The sequence below is a fragment of the Nerophis ophidion genome, linkage group LG03 (assembly GCF_033978795.1).
Source record: "Nerophis ophidion isolate RoL-2023_Sa linkage group LG03, RoL_Noph_v1.0, whole genome shotgun sequence".
In the NCBI taxonomy this organism is placed as follows: Eukaryota; Metazoa; Chordata; class Actinopteri; order Syngnathiformes; family Syngnathidae; genus Nerophis; species Nerophis ophidion.
The window spans coordinates 17,558,669-17,577,308 of NC_084613.1; the positions used below are offsets into that span (position 1 = coordinate 17,558,669).

At 39.2% G+C, this 18,640-nt stretch overlaps 1 protein-coding gene across 6 annotated transcripts in view; it reads left to right on the forward strand.

Annotated features, from left to right (window-relative positions):
- kif21a (kinesin family member 21A) overlaps positions 1–14,864 on the forward strand; it is a 99,121-nt gene extending 84,257 nt beyond the window's left edge. For 3 of the 6 annotated variants that reach the window (XM_061894445.1, XM_061894446.1, XM_061894449.1), the window contains 7 exons: positions 5,353–5,489; positions 5,562–5,736; positions 5,811–5,975; positions 9,805–9,922; positions 9,991–10,161; positions 10,271–10,470; positions 13,732–14,863. In XM_061894445.1, coding sequence (XP_061750429.1) covers positions 5,353–5,489; positions 5,562–5,736; positions 5,811–5,975; positions 9,805–9,922; positions 9,991–10,161; positions 10,271–10,470; positions 13,732–13,822 — 1,057 coding nt within the window. In that variant the 3' untranslated portion in view covers positions 13,823–14,863. Of the gene's footprint in view, positions 1–5,352; positions 5,490–5,561; positions 5,737–5,810; positions 5,976–9,804; positions 9,923–9,990; positions 10,162–10,270; positions 10,471–13,731 lie in introns of all 6 variants that reach the window. The other 3 variants (XM_061894444.1, XM_061894447.1, XM_061894448.1) reach the window with 2 other exon arrangements.
- Positions 14,865–18,640: the final 3,776 nt, after the last annotated feature.

Consider the following 18,640-nt stretch of genomic DNA (forward strand, 5'->3'; position numbering starts at 1 on the left):
TTTTTAACTTTGAAATTCATCGACTTTTAGTCTTAAAACTTTGACATTCTGCAACCTTTACTTTTTTAACTTCGACATTTTCGACTTTTTTAACTTCGACATTTTCGACTTTTTTAACTTCGCAAATTTTTTTACTTAACTTTAACATTCCTCATTTTCCGAGTTACACTTAACATTCTTCAACTTAAACCTCTTTGACTTCGTTTCTCATCTTCAGACTTCTTTAACGCTTTAACCTTCTTCAACTTCCGACTTCTTTACCTTCCACAATCCTCAAATTTCAACTTTTAACGTCAGCCTTTTTCTACTTTTGAGACTTTTGCATCGTTCCTCAACTTCCGACTTCTTTAACTGCAATGTTGTCAACTTCCGACTTATTCTTTAACTTGGACATCCCTCTACTTCTGACTTCTTTAACTTTGACGTTCCTCCACTTTCCACTTTTTTGATTGTGACGTTTCCAAACCTTCCGACTTCTTTGACTTCGACATTCACCAACATCTGACTTGTTTGACCTCCATGTTCCTCAACTTCTGACTTCTTTTACTTCAACATTCCTTAAATTCCAACTTTAGAATTTAGAGTTTTTCATCTTTTGACTCCATCGTTCCTCAACTTCCGACTTCTTTAAATTCAACGTTTCTCAACTTCAGTCGTCTTTAACTTCCTTTCTCATCTTCCCACTTCTTTAACTTTGTTTCTCATCTTCCGACTTCTTTAATTTCAAAATTTTTCAACTTCTGACTTTTAAAACTTCAACATCTCTCAACTTACAATTTTTAACTTCAATTTTTAACTTCAATGTTCTTCATCTTCCAACTTCTTCAAGATGATTCTCTAACTTCCCACTTTGACTTCAATATATTTTAAATTCCACTTCTTCACCTTCAACAGTCCTCAAATACCGACTTTACGTCAACATTTTTCAACTTTCTACTGCAACGGTCCTCAACTTCTGACTTTTTTTTACCTTCAATGTTCAACTTCCGACTTCTATCACTGCAACACTTCTCAACTTCCAACTTCTTCTTTAACTTGGATGTCCCTCAATTTATGACTTCTTTAACTTTGACGTTCCTCGACTTCACACTTCTTTGATTTCGACGTTCCCAAACTTTCCGACTTCTTGGACTTCGACATTCACCAACGTTGGAATTGTTTGACCACCATGTTCTTCAACTTCCGACTTCTTTAACTTCAACATTCCTTAAAAAACAACGTTTAACGTCAACATTTTTCAAGACCACATTGTTCCTCAACATCCTACTTCTTTTTTAACTGCAACATTCCAAAACTTGCGACTTTTTTAACCGCAATGTCAACAACTTCCCACTTCTTTAACTTCGACATTACCTGACTTCTGACTTATTGATTTTAACGTTACCCAACTTCTTTGACTTCAATATTCCTTAACTTCAAGAGTCCTCAACTTCCGACTTCTTTAACTTTGAACATTTCTCAACTTCCGACTTTGAATTCTATTCTGAACTTCTATTTCTCATTCAACTTCCTGCTGCTACAATAACAATTAAACCCAAACGTACCCTTACTGAATGATCACCAAGTCCGTTCGTAAACTTTATCCAGGATTAACGAACGCCTCCACATGTCCTTCCACGGCCTCCACTAAGTGTCGCCTCCATTTTCCCATTTTGTCACGCTCATTATATCTCCCCACCAGATGGCGCTCTCTTTTACATCTCTTTCCCTGACATAGTCTTCTCCAATAAAGTAAGATGGTTAAACTTAAGTTAAGTACTTTTTTTTTTAATGAGATAAGGGAAACGGTTTTCGACAGTAAGGCACTTAGGAAAAAAGGCACACTTGATTTTCTCACCCTAACTCGTACATAAGCAAGAAGTTGTTCATCTGTGACATTTAGTTTATATCCGGAGATGGAGACAAACGCACTACAACAGAATATATATATTTTTTAACCCTAATTAATTATTCATTCAAGATATAGACATCCTATCAGTCGTCATCACAGTGAGAGCAGACATTGTACAGTAAGCTATCGTTTTATTATGTTTGTAGTTTGGATTTCCTGTTTAGCACTTAGCAATAATGTTACATGATGCTTCGTGTTTCACTAAAGCTGCATCTGTTTAGCAGAGCTTCTAAAACCTTTAGCTCATCCTCGATATATTCAGGCTCAAAAATATAAGGTTCTGAACCATCATTGTCCCAAAATAATTGTTACTTGCGCCCACAAAGTCTGCATGGTTAGCATTGTTGTTGATGGGGAAGGGCTTTGTGGTTCCTCTTCTACGTCACGCGACCAAGTGACTGGCTAGCTCATTATCTCTCAAAATGGCTCTGGAATCTCTGTGTGTGTGTGTGTGTGTGTGTGTGTGTGTGTGTGTGTGTGTGTGTGTGTGTGTGTGTGTGTGTGTGTGTGTGTGTGTGTGTGTGTGTGTGTGTGTGTGTGTATACTATATTTATATGTGTGTATATATATATATATATACAGTGAGGCAAAAAAGTATTTAGTCAGCGACCGATTGTGCAAGTTCTCCCACTTAAAATGATGACAGAGGTCTGTAGTTTTTATCATAGGTACACTTCAACTGTGAGAGACAGAATGTGAAAAACAAAATCCAGGAATTCACATTGTAGGAATTTTAAAGAATTTATTTGTAAATTACGGTGGAAAATAAGTGTTTGGTCACTTCAAACAAGAAAGATCTCTGGCTTTCACAGACCTGTAACTTCTTCTTTAAGAAGCTCTTATGTCCTCCACTTGTTACCTGTATTAATGGAACCTGTTTGAACTTGTTATCTGTATAAAAGACACCTGTCCACAGCCTCAAACAGTCAGACTCCAAACTCCGCTATGGCCAAGACCAAAGAGCTGTCGAAGGACACCAGGAAAAGAATTGTAGACCTGCACCAGACTGGGAAGAGTGAATCTACAATAGGCAAGCAGCTTGGTTGGAAAAAATCAACTGTGGGAGCAATTATCGGAAAATGGAAGACATACAAGACCACTGATAATCTCCCTCGATCTGGGGCTCCTCGCAAGATCTCATCCCGTGGGATCAAAATGATTATGAGAATGGTGAGCAAAAATCCCAGAACTACACGGGGGGACCTGGTGAATGACCTGCAGAGAGCTGGGAACAAAGTAACGATGGGTTACCATCAGTAACACACTACGCCGACTGGGAATCAAGTCCTGCAGTGCCAGACGTGTCCCCCTGCTTAAGTCAGTGCATGTCCAGGCCCGTCTGAAGTTTGCCAGAGAGCACATGGATGATACAGCAGAGGATTGGGGGAATGTCATGTGGTCAGATGAAACCAAAATACAACCTTTTGGTATAAACTCAACTCGTCGTGTTTGGAGGAAGAAGAATACTGAGTTGCATCCCAAGAACACCATACCTACTGTGAAGCATGGGGGTGGAAACATCCTGCGTTGGGGCTGATTTTCTGCTAAGGGGACAGGACGATTGATCCGTGTTAAGGAAAGAATGAGCCAAAACCTCCTTCCATCAGTGAGAGCTTTGAAGATGAAACGTGGCTGGGTCTTCCAGCATGACAATGATCCCAAACACACTGTTGGGCAATGAAGGAGTGGCTCCATAAGAAGCATTAGAAAGTCCTGGAGTGGCCTAGCCAGTCTCCAGACCTCAACCCCATAGAAAATCTGTGGAGGGAGTTGAAAGTCCGTGTTGCTCAGCGACATCACTGCCCTCGAGAAGATCTGCATAGAGTGATGGCCAAAATACCAGCTACTGTGTGTGCAAACCTGGTAAAGACGTATAGTAATCGTTTGACCTCTGTTATTGCCAACAAAGATTATATTACAAAGTATTGAGTTGAATTTTTCTTGGTGAGTGACCAAATACTTATTTTCCACCATAATTGACAAAAAAATTCTTTAAAATTCCTACAATGTGAATTCCTGGATTTTTTTTCCGCATTCTGTCTCTCACAGTTGAAGTGTACCTGTGATGAAAATTACAGACCTCTGTCATCATTTTAAGTGGGAGAACTTGCACAATCAGTGGCTGACTAAATAGTTTTTTTGCCCCACTGTATGTATATATATATATATATATATATATATATATCAATCAATCAATGTTTACTTATAGCCCTACATCACTAGTGTCTCAAAGGGCTGCACAAACCACTACGACATCCTCGGTAGGCCCACATAAGGGCAAGGAAAACTCACACCCAGTGGGACGTCGGTGACAATGATGACTATGAGAACCTTGGAGAGGAGGAAAGCAATGGATGTCGAGCGGGTCTAACATGATTCTGTGAAAGTTCAATCCATAATGGATCCAACACAGTCGCAAGAGTCCAGTCCAAAGCGGATCCAACACAGCAGCGAGAGTCCCGTTCACAGCGGAGCCAGCAGGAAACCATCCCAAGCGGAGGCGGATCAGCAGCACAGAGATGTCCCCAGCCGATACACAGGCAAGCAGTACATGGCCACCGGATCGGACCGGACCCCTCCACAAGGGAGAGTGGGACATAGCCCGCAGACTGTTTTTGGGCTTTGGGAATCACTAATAAGCCGGAGTCCTTTGAATGCAGATTTCTTGCCGGGACATATGGTACAATACAATCGGCAAGATAGGATGGAGCTAGACCGTGTAGTATTTTATACGTAAGTAGTAAAACCTTAAAGTCACATCTTAAGTGCACAGGAAGCCAGTGCAGGTGAGCCAGTACAGGCGTAATGTGATCAAACTTTCTTGTTCTTGTCAAAAGTCTAGCAGCCGCATTTTGTACCAACTGTAATCTTTTAATGCTAGACATGGGGAGACCCGAAAATAATACGTTACAGCGGAGCCAGCAGGAAAACATCCCAAGCTATATATATATATATATATATATATATATATATATATATATATATATATATATATATATATATATATATATATGTGTGTGTGTACTATATGTATATGTATGTGTATATGTATGTATCTACTATATGTAGAGACAGAGAGAGATAATTTATTGTTAAAATGGATTCATTGCCCAAGCCTACACAGACGATTTTTTTCCTTTCTTTGCTCTCGTTAGCGGTAGCCATGTTGTTGCTAGGTGTCAGTCTCTATTCAGGGTTCTCGGGAAGAAAATATGAATTCTCCTGGAGATAAAAGATGTAACAAGCGGATAAAACAAATATTTATATATTTTTTGTTTCCTCTTCTTGTGCTCAACCAAGTTGATTCTTTTCCATCACTTTTCTTTGGAATGTTTGTGTCCGCTTTCGAGCCGCATGCCAGTTTGTGTGTCCTTGATGATCTTGTGTGTGTGAGACACTGTTCCAGTTGAGACCGTCTACACCAGTCGATGGTTTAAACCAAGCGCCTTTTTTCCTCATAGGGGCGTCATTAACCCCGTGCCGTCCACCAAGAGCAGTCGCTCGGCGTCCCTGCAGTGCGTCCACGTGGCGGAAGGACACAGCAAGGCCGTCCTGTGCGTGGACTGCACCGACGACCTCCTCTTCACCGGATCTAAAGGTCTTTAAGACGCACCTTCTACCTTCTGGAACTTTCATGTTCGCCTGTGGTGACTGCATGTCCCGCCTGCAGACCGCACCTGCAAGGTGTGGAACCTGGTGACGGGCCAGGAGATAATGTCGCTGGCCGGCCACCCCAACAACGTGGTGTCGGTGCGCTACAGCTCCAGCTTGGTCTTCACCGTCTCCACCTCCTACGTCAAAGTCTGGGACATCCGGGACTCGGCCAAGTGCATCCGAACACTCTGGTATGAAAGGCGGATCTCGCCGAGCTGGCTAATGCAGAAAGACGGTTTCACGGCGTCCCCTTGTGCCTCCGCAGCTCCTCGGGTCAGGTGAACGTCGGCGACGTCTGCGCGTCCACCACCAGTCGGACCGTCGCCATCTCGGCAGGGGAGAACCAGATCAACCAGATCGCGCTGAACCCCGGCGGCACGGTCCTGTACGCCGCGGCGGGGAACTCGGTCAGGGTCTGGGATCTACGGAGGTAAGCACACGTTGTTAAAGGGGAATGGCACTTTTTTTTTTTTTAATTGTACTTATTGTTCACAATCCTTTTGAGAGACAAGATGACAAAATGTTTTCTTTTTTGCATTGAAATCTTCCTGGTGTTCTTGGCGGCCAGCAATGCAGTTAACAGGAGCAATCAATTCTAACACTAAATCACTTTAAAAATGCATTTAAAAACTGTCAACAATACTTCATTTACGTCCCTTAACCTGTATAATAACCAAACTGTCGCAACATTTTTATTGTAAGAGCAAACACTGAGGAACTATTTTTCTAGCGTAGTAACACCATCCATCCATCTTCTTCCGCTTATCCGAGGTCGGGTCGCGGGGGCAGCAGCCTAAGCAGGGAAGCCCAGACTTCCCTCTCCCCAGCCACTTCGTCCAGCTCAACCCGGGGGATCCCGAGGCGTTCCCAGGCCAGCCGGAAGACATAGTCTTACCAACGTGTCCTGGGTCTTCCCCGTGGCCTCCTACCGGTTGGACGTGCCCTGACCAGATGCCTGAACCACCTAATCTGGCTCCTCTCGATGTGGAGGAGCTGCGGCTTTACTTTGAGCTCCTCCCGGATGACAGAGCTTCTCACCCTATCTCTAAGGGAGAGCCCCGCCACCCGGCGGTGGAAACTCATTCCGGGCGCTTGTACCCGTGATCTTATCCTTTCGGTCATGACCCAAAGCTCATGACCATAGGTGAGGATGGGAACGTAGATCCATCCATCCATCCATCTTCTTCGGCTTATCCGAGGTTGGGTCGCGGGGGCAGCAGCCTAAGCAGGGAAGTCCAGACTTCCTTCTCCCCAGCCCCTTCGTCCAGCTCCTCCCGGGGGATCCCAAGGCGTTCCCAGGCCAGCCGGAAGACATAGTCTTCCCAACGTGTCCTGGGTCTTCCCCGTGGCCTCCTACCGGTTGGACGTGCCCTAAACACCTCCCTAGAGAGGCGTTCGGGTAGCATCCTGACCAGATGCCCGAACCACCTCATCTGGCTCCTCTCGATGTGGAGGAGCAGCGGCTTTACTTTGGGTTCCTCCCGGATGACAGAGCTTCTCACCCTATCTCTAAGGGAGAGCCCCGCCACCTGGCGGTGGAAACTCATTTCGGCCGCTTGTACCCGTGATCTTATCCTTTCAGTTATAACCCAAAGCTCATGACCATAGGTGAGGAAGAGAACGTAGATCGACCGGTAAATTGAGAGCTTTGCCTTCCGGCTCAGCTCCTTCTTCACCACAACGGATCGGTACAACGTCCGCATTACTGAAGACACCACTCCGAGCCACCTGTCCCTAGGAGTCTTGTTCGCGTAGTAACACATTAGCCGTAAAAGCTAGCTTCGTAAAGAGATAAGTTGGCTTCTTCGACAACACGAAACGCGTTTGAGTGTGTAATGCACAACACTGTGATAGGACACCAATTTGTACCGAGTGAAAAACATGAACAATCATATCACAGCATCTGTAAAGTATTATTTCATGTTTTGTTTCTACACAGCCAGACGCCGTATCTACTGTAGTACTGTAATAACACGCATGACATGCTGTGTGTATCGTGGTCAATATAAAGTGTGACTCACTCGATGGACAGTTGTGTGTTTGGTCCAGCTGGCCGGGGACGTTTTTCCCAGTTTATTTGGGTAAGCACTCAATTTATGTCGAAATAGCTTGGCTCCAAATTCCACATTTACAGCACCAACGTCACTTTCACCTCACTCTCTCGGCTTCCCTCTGCTCCAACGTCTCACTCTTCCTTCGTGCTCGCTTCTGAAAGCAGCAGTTCATCCTCAGTATGTTCAACTTCAAAAAGATAAGGTTTTGAATCCTCATTTGTCCAAAAATAGTTGTCTTCGTTGTCTGTTATCGATTCTGCCATGATTAGAAAAACACTCGCATTTCATTCCGAAACTAGGAACACAAATCATTGCGCGGAATAAATCCGTCTCAGAAATGATTAAAATAGTCAAAATACGGTAAATATTGGACATATTACATGTTGTTATGAAGGTGTCTGTTACTACATTATATATATATATACTTGCAGTGTGTATATTGTATATATTGCATATTGATATGAAGGGGTCTGTTACATTTTATATATATATATATATATATACTTGCAGTGTGTGTATTGTATATATTGCATATTGATATGAAGGGGTCTGTTACATTTTATATATATATATATATATACTTGCAGTGTGTGTATTGTATATATTGCATATTGATATGAAGGGGTCTGTTAAATTTTATATATATATATATACTTGCAGTGTGTGTATATATTACATATTGTTATGAAGGTGTCTGTTACTACATTATATATACATACTTGCAGTGTGTGTATTGGAAATATTACATATTGTTATGAAAGTGTCTGTTACTACATTATATATACATAAATACTTGCAGTTTGTATATATTACATATTGTTATGAAGGTGTCTGTTACTACATTATATACTTGCAGTGTGTGTATTGAACATATTACATATTGTTATGAAAGGGTCTGTTACTACATTATATACTTTCAGTGTGTGTATTGGACATATTACATATTGTTATGAAGGTGTCTGTTACTACATTATATACTTGCAGTGTGTGTATTGAACATATTACATATTGTTATGAAAGAGTCTGTTACTACATTATATACTTGCAGTGTGTGTATTGAACATATTACATATTGTTATGAAAGGGTCTGTTACTACATTATATACTTGCAGTGTGTGTATTGAACATATTACATATTGTTATGAAAGGGTCTGTTACTACATTATATACTTGCAGTGTGTGTATTGGACATATTACATATTGTTATGAAGGTGTCTGTCTGTTACTACATTATATTTATACTTGCAGTGTGTACTCCGCCGCCTTTTGCCTCATCCCGCAGAGTGTTATCACAATGACACAGATCTTTGTTATGGAGGCGTCCGAGATCTTCTCCAACAAAGTAAACAAAGTCTTTTTCAACAAAATCAAAACATACCAGGTGTCCTTAAAGGAAGTGGGGCAGGGACTTTCAGATAGTCTGTCGTTGAAATGGTCTCACTGGGGTGTTTACTGCATGACTTTGCCAAGACCAGTGCAAAGGGAGCCAAATTGTAGATGCAGATGCATTTCAGTATGTTTGTCTGCTGTAATTGTCTGGTTCTCACTTTGAGCATAATTTCACCTTGTAGAGTGGAAAGCTTCTCTGAGATGTTATCCGAAATCGCCAAAGTCTGAGTGCACACTGATCTGCCCAACCCATCCATCACTACGGGGAGCGTCCGGGCTCCTTCAACGGCCGCCAATGTCCTCCAATGTGTCGATCAAAGCTCAATCCGTTCAGCAGATGGCTTGATATCACAATTCAAAACAGATATATGTTTTCGACGGGAAAAAAAATCGCCAGGCACACGAAAAATAAAACAAGCCACTTGGAACTGATTTTTATTGTTTTTAATCCTTTTGAAATTGTGATAATGTTCCCCTTTAATCTTGTTCCCTTTATGAGATTTCAAATTACCGGTATTGAAATCAGCCTCCTCCATTTTGAAAATGATAACAGGGGAAGTGTCACGCGTGACGTCACAAGTTTGACCAGGCGGTAATACTAAGCATGCGCTAATTATTTTGTGAAGCGAGTTTGACCCGGCAGTAATTCAAGGCAGGAGCATACTATATGCCCTGCGGTAATTCAAGGAAATATGGTAATTGCTTGGATAATGGAGAACTGGCAGAGGACGCTGGTTCTCAGCAGGATATTCTACTTCCACACCTTGTACTCCTTTTCTATAATTGGGAATTAACGACCAGTGTGTTGTTCCTCAGGTTTGCGTCCACCGGTAAGCTGACTGGTCACCAGGGCCCCGTGATGTGTTTGACTGTGGATCAGTCAGGAAGCAACCAAGACCTGGTCATCACCGGCTCCAAAGACCACTATGTCAAGGTGTGCCGCGCGTCCACGGTTTTGTGGCGTGCGTTCCGTGCTCCTCTGAATTGTGTGTCTGTGCGCAGCTCTTCGACGTGACCGAGGGCCTGCTGGGAAGCATCAGCCCCACGCACAACTTTGAACCCCCCCACTACGACGGTATCGAGTCCCTGGTCGTCCAGGGGGACATCTTCTTCAGCGGCTCCCGGGACAACGGCATCAAAAAGTGGGACCTGGACCGCAAAGACCTGTTACAGGTGCGCCTTGCCAGATGGGTTTCGTCGGCCCCACGTCCGATGACCGTTGGCATTAGCGATGTTCCGACCGCAGCGTACGAGCTAATTGACGTCTTGTCTTCTCCATCAGCAAGTCCCGAACGCGCACCGGGACTGGGTGTGCGCGCTGGGCCTGGTGCCCGGCTCGCCTGCCTTGCTCAGCGGCTGCAGGGGCGGGGTGCTCAAACTGTGGCACACGGACTCCTTGGCCACGCTGGGCGAGCTGAAAGGCCACGACAGCCCCATCAACGGCATCGCCGCCAACAGCGGACTCTCCTTCACCGCCTCTGAGTGAGTCCTTGTCCCCGCGGGGGAGGGGAGGCCTCTGCCCCGCACCTCGACACAACTATTTATCGGTCACCAGTGGAAATTGTTATTCCCAACATTGGAGACCCGAGTATCGGCCAATACTGATATCAATCTCAAACAGTATCAGTGGTAATCATGTTAATTACCGTATTTCCTTGAATTGCCGCCGGGTATATATTGTACGCGCCTGTCTAGAATTACTGACGTGTCAAACTCGTTTCGCAAAATAATTAGCGCATGCTTAGCATTAACACCGGGTCAAACTCGTTTCGCAAAAGATTTTTATTTGCGAATGTCTAGAATTTCCGCCGGGTCAAACTTTTTTCGCAACATAATTAGCCTATGCCGAAAATTTCTGCCGGGTCAAACTCGTGACATCACGAGTGACACTTCACCTGTCGTCATTTTCAAAATGGAGGAGGCTGATTTCAATCATTTGAAATCGCATAAAGGAAAGAAGATTAAGAGCTATTCAGTAGGATTTAAGGTCCAAGCTATTGAATATGCTAAAAAGAACAGTAAACAGCTATGTTTTATCAATATACCGTAGCTGCGTGTGTCAAATATGAGTCATTAAATGACTCCCGCCTCCTGGTGGTAGAGGGCACTAGTGATCCTTCTTGCGACTACTCGGCTGCAGAAGAAGTAGCATCAAGAGTGAGCAGCGATCGTTTATTTTTTCCTCTCGCTTGCACTTTTAACATGGAGGATTACATATCTAAAATAAAACAGTTTTCTAAACTGGACTTTCAATCGAAGCAGGAAGATCTCCGAGACAGACTTTTAAAACTGAAGAAAGATAAGGAAGACTTCTATGAACAAGTTATCGATGCTTTTGATCAGAAGGAGCTGCGCATGGACTTCATTTATAAGTAAAGGTAAGATCATAATAACGTTTTTTTTATTACATGTGCTTTTCATGATGGCATCCTTACATCACACTCAAATTGATAAGCGCAGGCCTAAATTTACCACATGCCTTTGGTAAACGCCGGAGTGAGAATAGGTTTTAAAATAATTAGCGCATGCTTGCCTTTACTACATGCCTTCGGTAAACGCCGGAGTGAGAAGAGGTTTTAAATGAATTAGCGCCCCAGCGGCAATTCAAGGAAATACGGTACTTGTATCATAATGCTAGCAAAAGTTTGATGAAAGTGAAATGACCCAGAACAATAGCAGGTATTAAAAACACTAACATTATGACACAAATATGCTTTTGGAGTGTTAAGTGGACCGCAATAATTCCATAAATTAAGCTCATGATGCAGTACATTGAATGATGCGGACACGTTTGTTACTGCATACTTTATAATACGCTTCTGCCTCAGAGACTGTGTATGTGTAAGTAATATGGAACTAATTATTTGATACTTGTTTATAGTGGCAAATGCGCTGGTTTACACTGCAGTATTGTTTATTACTACGTACGTCTAGCTTCTGTGCTTAGCTGTTGTGTAGCTGCTAGATCCTCGTAGCCTAGCATATTTACCTTTTGTAAACACTTAAATAACTGGCTGTCCAACTTTGCACAAGTAAACACGCGGCACAACTGCTGGTATTGCATATGATGTCTCACATTTTGCAAGTAAGCTGTCTGGTATCGAACCGATATCAATATCGCTTTGGGGCAATCCTAATAATAGCGTTAATCAATTTTTGTTGTTGGTTTATTTACTCATGTTTGTAAAAAAATATATACATCAAAATAAATATTGTAAGCAAAAAAGAAATCAATAAAAGAATAAATACGTTTTCTAGAAATGGACAAAAATATTGTAATTAATAAAATAATACAGATAAGATAAAGAATAAAACAACTAATACAATATTAACAATACATTTATAAAAATTGACCGAATTATTAAATGAAATAAATGGTAAAATAACATTAATTAATAAAAAAGAAAAAAATATTGTAAGCAATAAAATAACAAAATTGGAAAAAAAAAAAAAGGCACAATCATCAATAAACACACTGCAGGACTGCTTGTATCAGACTTGATATCACACATTTTGCATGTAAGCAGATGTCTGATATCGAACTGATATCAATCTTGCCCCGGAACAGTCCCGATATTAACTTTAGTGACCTTTGTTCATAGCTCATTTACTCATACTGGTACTAAGATAAATAATTAAGCATTGAAAGAAATATTGCATGTAATAAAATAATAATACATAAATAATTAAAACAACACAATATATGTAAATTAGTAAAAATGGACACAAATATTGTAAGCAATACAATAATACAATAAATAAATTATAAAATACAAATATAGCGAGAATAAAGTGAATGTATTAAAATGGACAACAATATTGTGTCTAATTAAATATATGAAAAAAACTATATTTAAAAAAAATTGTAAAAATGGACAGAAATATTGTAAGCAATGCAATAATAATACAATAAATAATGAAATACAAATACATCTAGAGGCAAAGAAAACATTTATAAAAACGTACAAAAATAGTGTATAGTAATTTAAAACAATAAATAAAACAGTAATAAAATGTATACATCATTTATTAAAAATGGACAAAAATATTGTAAGCAATACAACAATAAAATAAATTAGTTAATAATAATATACAAATAAGGCTGGAATAAAATAAATGTACAGAAATATTGTATCTAATATTTTAAAACATGAAATAAAACGATTATACAAAAATAATACATGAGGAAAAATGGACAAAAATATTGTAAGCAATGCAATAATACAGGAAATAAGTAATGAAATACAAATATAGCTAGAATAAAATAATAAATGTATAAAAATTGACAAAATTATTGTGTCTAATAATTTAAAATAAGAAATAAAACAATAATAAAATATGGGCAGAACTATTGTAAGCAATGCAATAATCATACAATAAATAATGATATACAAATATAACTAGAGTAAAATAATACATGTATAAAAATGGACAAAAATATTTTATCAGTTAAAAACAAGAAAAAAAAAAAATAAAAAAATCTCAATTGGTAAAAATGGACAAAAATATAGCAGATAAAGAAGCAAATAAGTAGAAATTGACCATTTTTAAGTAATACAACTTGTGCAGTATTTAATTATCAAACACTGCTTGTATCGCAGATGATATCACACATTTCACATGCAAGCCGATACCATCCAACCATGGGATCTTTGGTCTGTGGTGCTGACAGAAGCATATCTCTCACTTCCAAGTGTCAGCGCAGGAACGGAACTTGTTGACGTTGACAATGCTGTTTTCCAGCGACCGCACGGTGAAGATCTGGCGAGCCCGCAGAGAACTTGACGGCGCCTTCGAGGCGACCGACGCCGCAGACGAGGTGGCCAGCAACTGAAGCCGGTCGTCTCTCGCCGCAAGGACGCCGTTAGCATCGTACGATCGGCGCTCGCCCCGCACTTTGACCCCCGGCTTGGCTCCACCCCAGTATTCCTGTAAACACGCACGCCACGCCGCTTGGAAATGGAAGAAGGAAAGTATGGGTTTGGTAGCTGGTCTAAACAACCCAGGATGTCCCCATGGCTTCATGCCTCGCTTTAGAGCGCCGCCTCCTGGTGGACACGTGTTACTGCACAGCCATGTGGGAGGGGTCACACACTTCCTGGTTGACTCTGATTGGACGCGTTTTAGTTGCGACATCGTTATTGTGTTGGATGACACGGACGCCTTTTTTTTCACACTTGATCGTGTTGCCCCGCCCACATCACATGACCACATCTTTCAGGAAGCTGCAGGTTACAGGTTGGAAAAGCTCCTTCTGGAGACGGCCTAAACATGTCTTTGAAAAAATGGATTCTTAATTCCTTTTTTTTTTTTTTTCCCAATTAAAAATCTGTTTTTCAAAATAAATTTTAGGCCATCTCCTAAAAAACTAAAAAACAATTCTTCATCCTGATTAGAAATCTATTCATAATTTTCAAAAATGGATTAAAAATATAAACATAACTACACGTTTTATTTTTTTCCCCCGATTTAGGATCGGGATGATTAAAAATCCCGATCTTGATGGAGATAGACTAAGAATGTACTTTTAAAAACTGATTTAATAAAAAATATATATATATTTTTTAATGAGAATCCATTTTTAAAAGTACATTTTTAGGCCATCTCCATGCAACCATAATCGCGATTCTTATTTTTCCCAATTGTAAATCTATTTATAATTTCCAAAAATCTATGAAAAAACAAGCCAAAATATTATATATGTATGTACAGTATATATATATTTATATGTATGTATGTGTGTGTGTATATATATATACATATACATATATATGTATGTACAATATATATTTGTATGTATGTATGTATATGTATATATACATACAGTATATGTACATATATCTATATATGTATGTATATATATATGTACATGTATAAATATGTGTATATATGTATGTGTGTATGTGTTGTATAAATGTGTATTTATATGTATATGTATGTATGTGTATATATATATATATAAGTGTATATGTATATGTGTGTATATATATATGTGTGTATATGTATATATGTGTATATGTATGTATTTATGTGTATGTGTATACATGTTTATTTATATATATGTGTATACATGTGTATGTATATATATATATATATATATATATATATATATATATATATGTGTATATATACACATGTGTGTGTGTGTGTGTGTGTGTGTGTGTATATATATATATAAGTGTATATGTATATGTGTGTATATATATGTGTGTATATGTATATATATGTGTATATGTATGTATTTATGTGTATGTGTATACATGTTTATTTATATATATGTGTATACATGTGTATGTATATTTATATATATACATATGTGTGTATAAACATATATATATATATGTGTATATATACACGTGTGTGTGTATATATATATATATATATACGTGTGTGTGTGCGTCTGTGTGTGTGTGTGTGTGTATATATATATATATATCTATATTTATATAGATCTATATCTATATAGATATACATATATATACACATATATACGTGTGTGTGTGTGCGTGTCTGTATATGTATGTATATATATATATATATTATATATAAAAACAATTTTCTGAAATTTTACATATATTTTTTGGGGGAATTTTTTAAAAAAATTGTCGGTTTAGAATTTGAATGAATAAGAATTGCCATTCTGGTTGAATGGAGTTGGCCTCAAAACGTATTTTTCCAAACTGGTTCATGATAAAAAAAGATTCTATAAAAATCAATTTTTAAAATTACCACCTTTATAGGCCCCCTTCATGCAAACCAGAATCGTAATTCTTATTTTTCCATTTATACCTTTTCAAAAATCGACTGAAAAATACAAATATGAAAACTAGTATTTTTTGGGTTTATTTTTATCCATTTTTGTATTGATTTTTTGAAAATTATGAACATATTTAAAATACCAATATCACTAAAAATGGCGATTCTGGGGTTAAAAAAATAAATATATAATTACTATCATTTTATTTTTTTTATTCCATTTTTGAAAACTATGAATCTGATGAATAAGAATTGTGATTCGGATATGAATACATTTTTTTGTGCACCCACATTAAGTGACATTGTCCGCATGTCACACATGAACGACTGACTGTACACGACCATGGTATGTGCCAGCTTGATGTTAGTCAACGCTCTTATCCTCTGCACACTTATTTTGCACTTAATACCTCAGTTAACGTGGTCTGTGCCCATTTTAATGAATGTTGACAAGATCTGTGCTAATTTTTTAACGTCCCGCGGCACAATTGTTAGCATTCTAATAGTAATACGCCAGCTTCTTTAGCTAATTTTGTTGGCATAAACTTTAGTTGTATTATAGTACTAGATTCATGCTTACAATAGCATCCTAGCATTAAAAAAAATGTTTAGTTACACACCTCAAAGTAATATATGTTACGGTTAGCGTGGTAACTTTTTTTTTTTCCCAAGCTAAGTTAGCAGGTCTTCGTGCCCAAACTTTTCCCGCTGAGGGCCACACAGACTGACAAATCGAAGCATAAAAAGGCTATTTTTGTTGTTTTCACCTTCAAAACCAGTCCAATATACACAATGTTTTGCAAAGAACTAAAACAAATGCAATTTCAGTAGAAACGCTCAAAAGCCAAAGGTGAACTGAAATGCTAGAAGTTAGCACGCTGGCCAGATGGCCTCATGTAACAAAAAATATGAGTGAAATGAGCTAAAAAGGCTAGCATGCTAACAATACTATGCTAACATGTTAACAAAAATATGCCTAAAGTTAGCATTAGTGACATACCAAAATATATGACATTCAAGTGAATACCTGCTAAATTAGCTGAAAACAAGTTAGCATGCTATCATTGCTATGCTAGAATTTTAACAATACCATGCTTACAGTTAGCATTACTGATTTACCAAAATATGGCACTCAGGTTTATACCTGCTAAGTTAGCTAGACAAAAAAATAAGCCAGCATACTAACATTTTAAAAATAGCATACTTACAGTTAGCCTCTGTGAATTATGAAATATTTGACACTCAGGTGAATACCTGCTAAATTAGCAAAAATGCTAGCATGTTAATATTATGATGCTAACAATTACGTCACGTTAAAAAAAATTAGCGAAGCGCCGCACTTTGGACACCCTTTGACCTAGATGCATGTCAACATGTTCTGTGCCCACTTTGGTAAGTCGACAACGTCAAAATCGCGTTGTTAGTACGCCGATTTTACACTCGCTACACATTAGTTGGTACTTTACACTCAGTACACATATTAGTTAGTACATGTGCTCATGTCATGTATGTGGATGATGCTGTCACTGTTACACTTTTTTTTACACTCAATATGTACGTAACAATGGTCCATGGGAACTAAACGTATGTAACCATAGTCAATGGTTGTTACAAGTATGTGTCCATGGTTACATACGTGTATTTAACCATGGTCCATGGTCACTATGCGTATGTAACCAAAGTCCATGGTCAATACATGTATGTAACCATAGTCCATGGTTGTTACAAGTATGTGTCCATGGTTACATACGTGTATTTAACCATGGTCCATGGTCACTATGCGTATGTAACCAAAGTCCATGGTCAATACATGTATGTAACCATAGTCCATGGTTGTTACAAGTATGTGTCCGTGGTTACATACGTGTATGTAACCATGGTCCATGGTCACTATGCGTACGTAACCAAAGTCCATGGTCAATACATGTATGCAACCATAGTCCATGGTTGTTACAAGTATGTGTCCATGGTTACATACGTGTATGTAACCACACGTATGTAACCATGGTCCATGGTCACTATGCGTGTGTAACCAAAGTCCATGGTCAATACATGTATGTAACCATAGTCCATTGTCACTAAACGTATGTAACCATTGTCCTTGGCTACTACAAGTAAGTAAACATAGTCCATGGTTGTTACAAGTATGTGTCCATGGTTACATACGTGTATGTAACCACACGTATGTAACCATGGTCCATGGTCACTATGCGTGTGTAACCAAAGTCCATGGTCAATACATGTATGTAACCATAGTCCATTGTCACTAAACGTATGTAACCATTGTCCTTGGCTACTACAAGTAAGTAAACATAGTCCATGGTTGTTACAAGTATGTGTCCATGGTCACTTCACGTATTTGACCATAGTCCATGCTTGTTAAAAGTATGTGTCCATGGACACTACACGTATGTAACCATAGTCCATGGACACTACACGTATGTAACTATAGTCCATGGTTGTTACAAGTATGTGTCCATGGTCACTACACATATTTGACCATAGTCCATATTCACTACATGTATGTAACCATAGTCCAATATTGTTACAAGTATGTGTCCATGGTCACTACACGTTTGTAACCATGGTCCACGGTCGCTAAATGTATGCAACCATAGTCCATGGTTGTTACAATTATGTGTCCATGGTCACTGCATGTATGGAACCATAGTCCATGGTCACTACACGTATGTAACCATGGTCCATGGTCACTAAACTTATGTAACCATAGTCCATAGTTGTTACAAGTATGTGTCCATGGTCACTACATATATGTAACCATAGTCCATGGTCCATGGCCACCGCACGGATGTAACCATGGTCCCTACACGTATGTGACCATAGTCCATGGTCACTACACATATGTAACCGTAGTCCATGGTTGTTTCAAGGATGT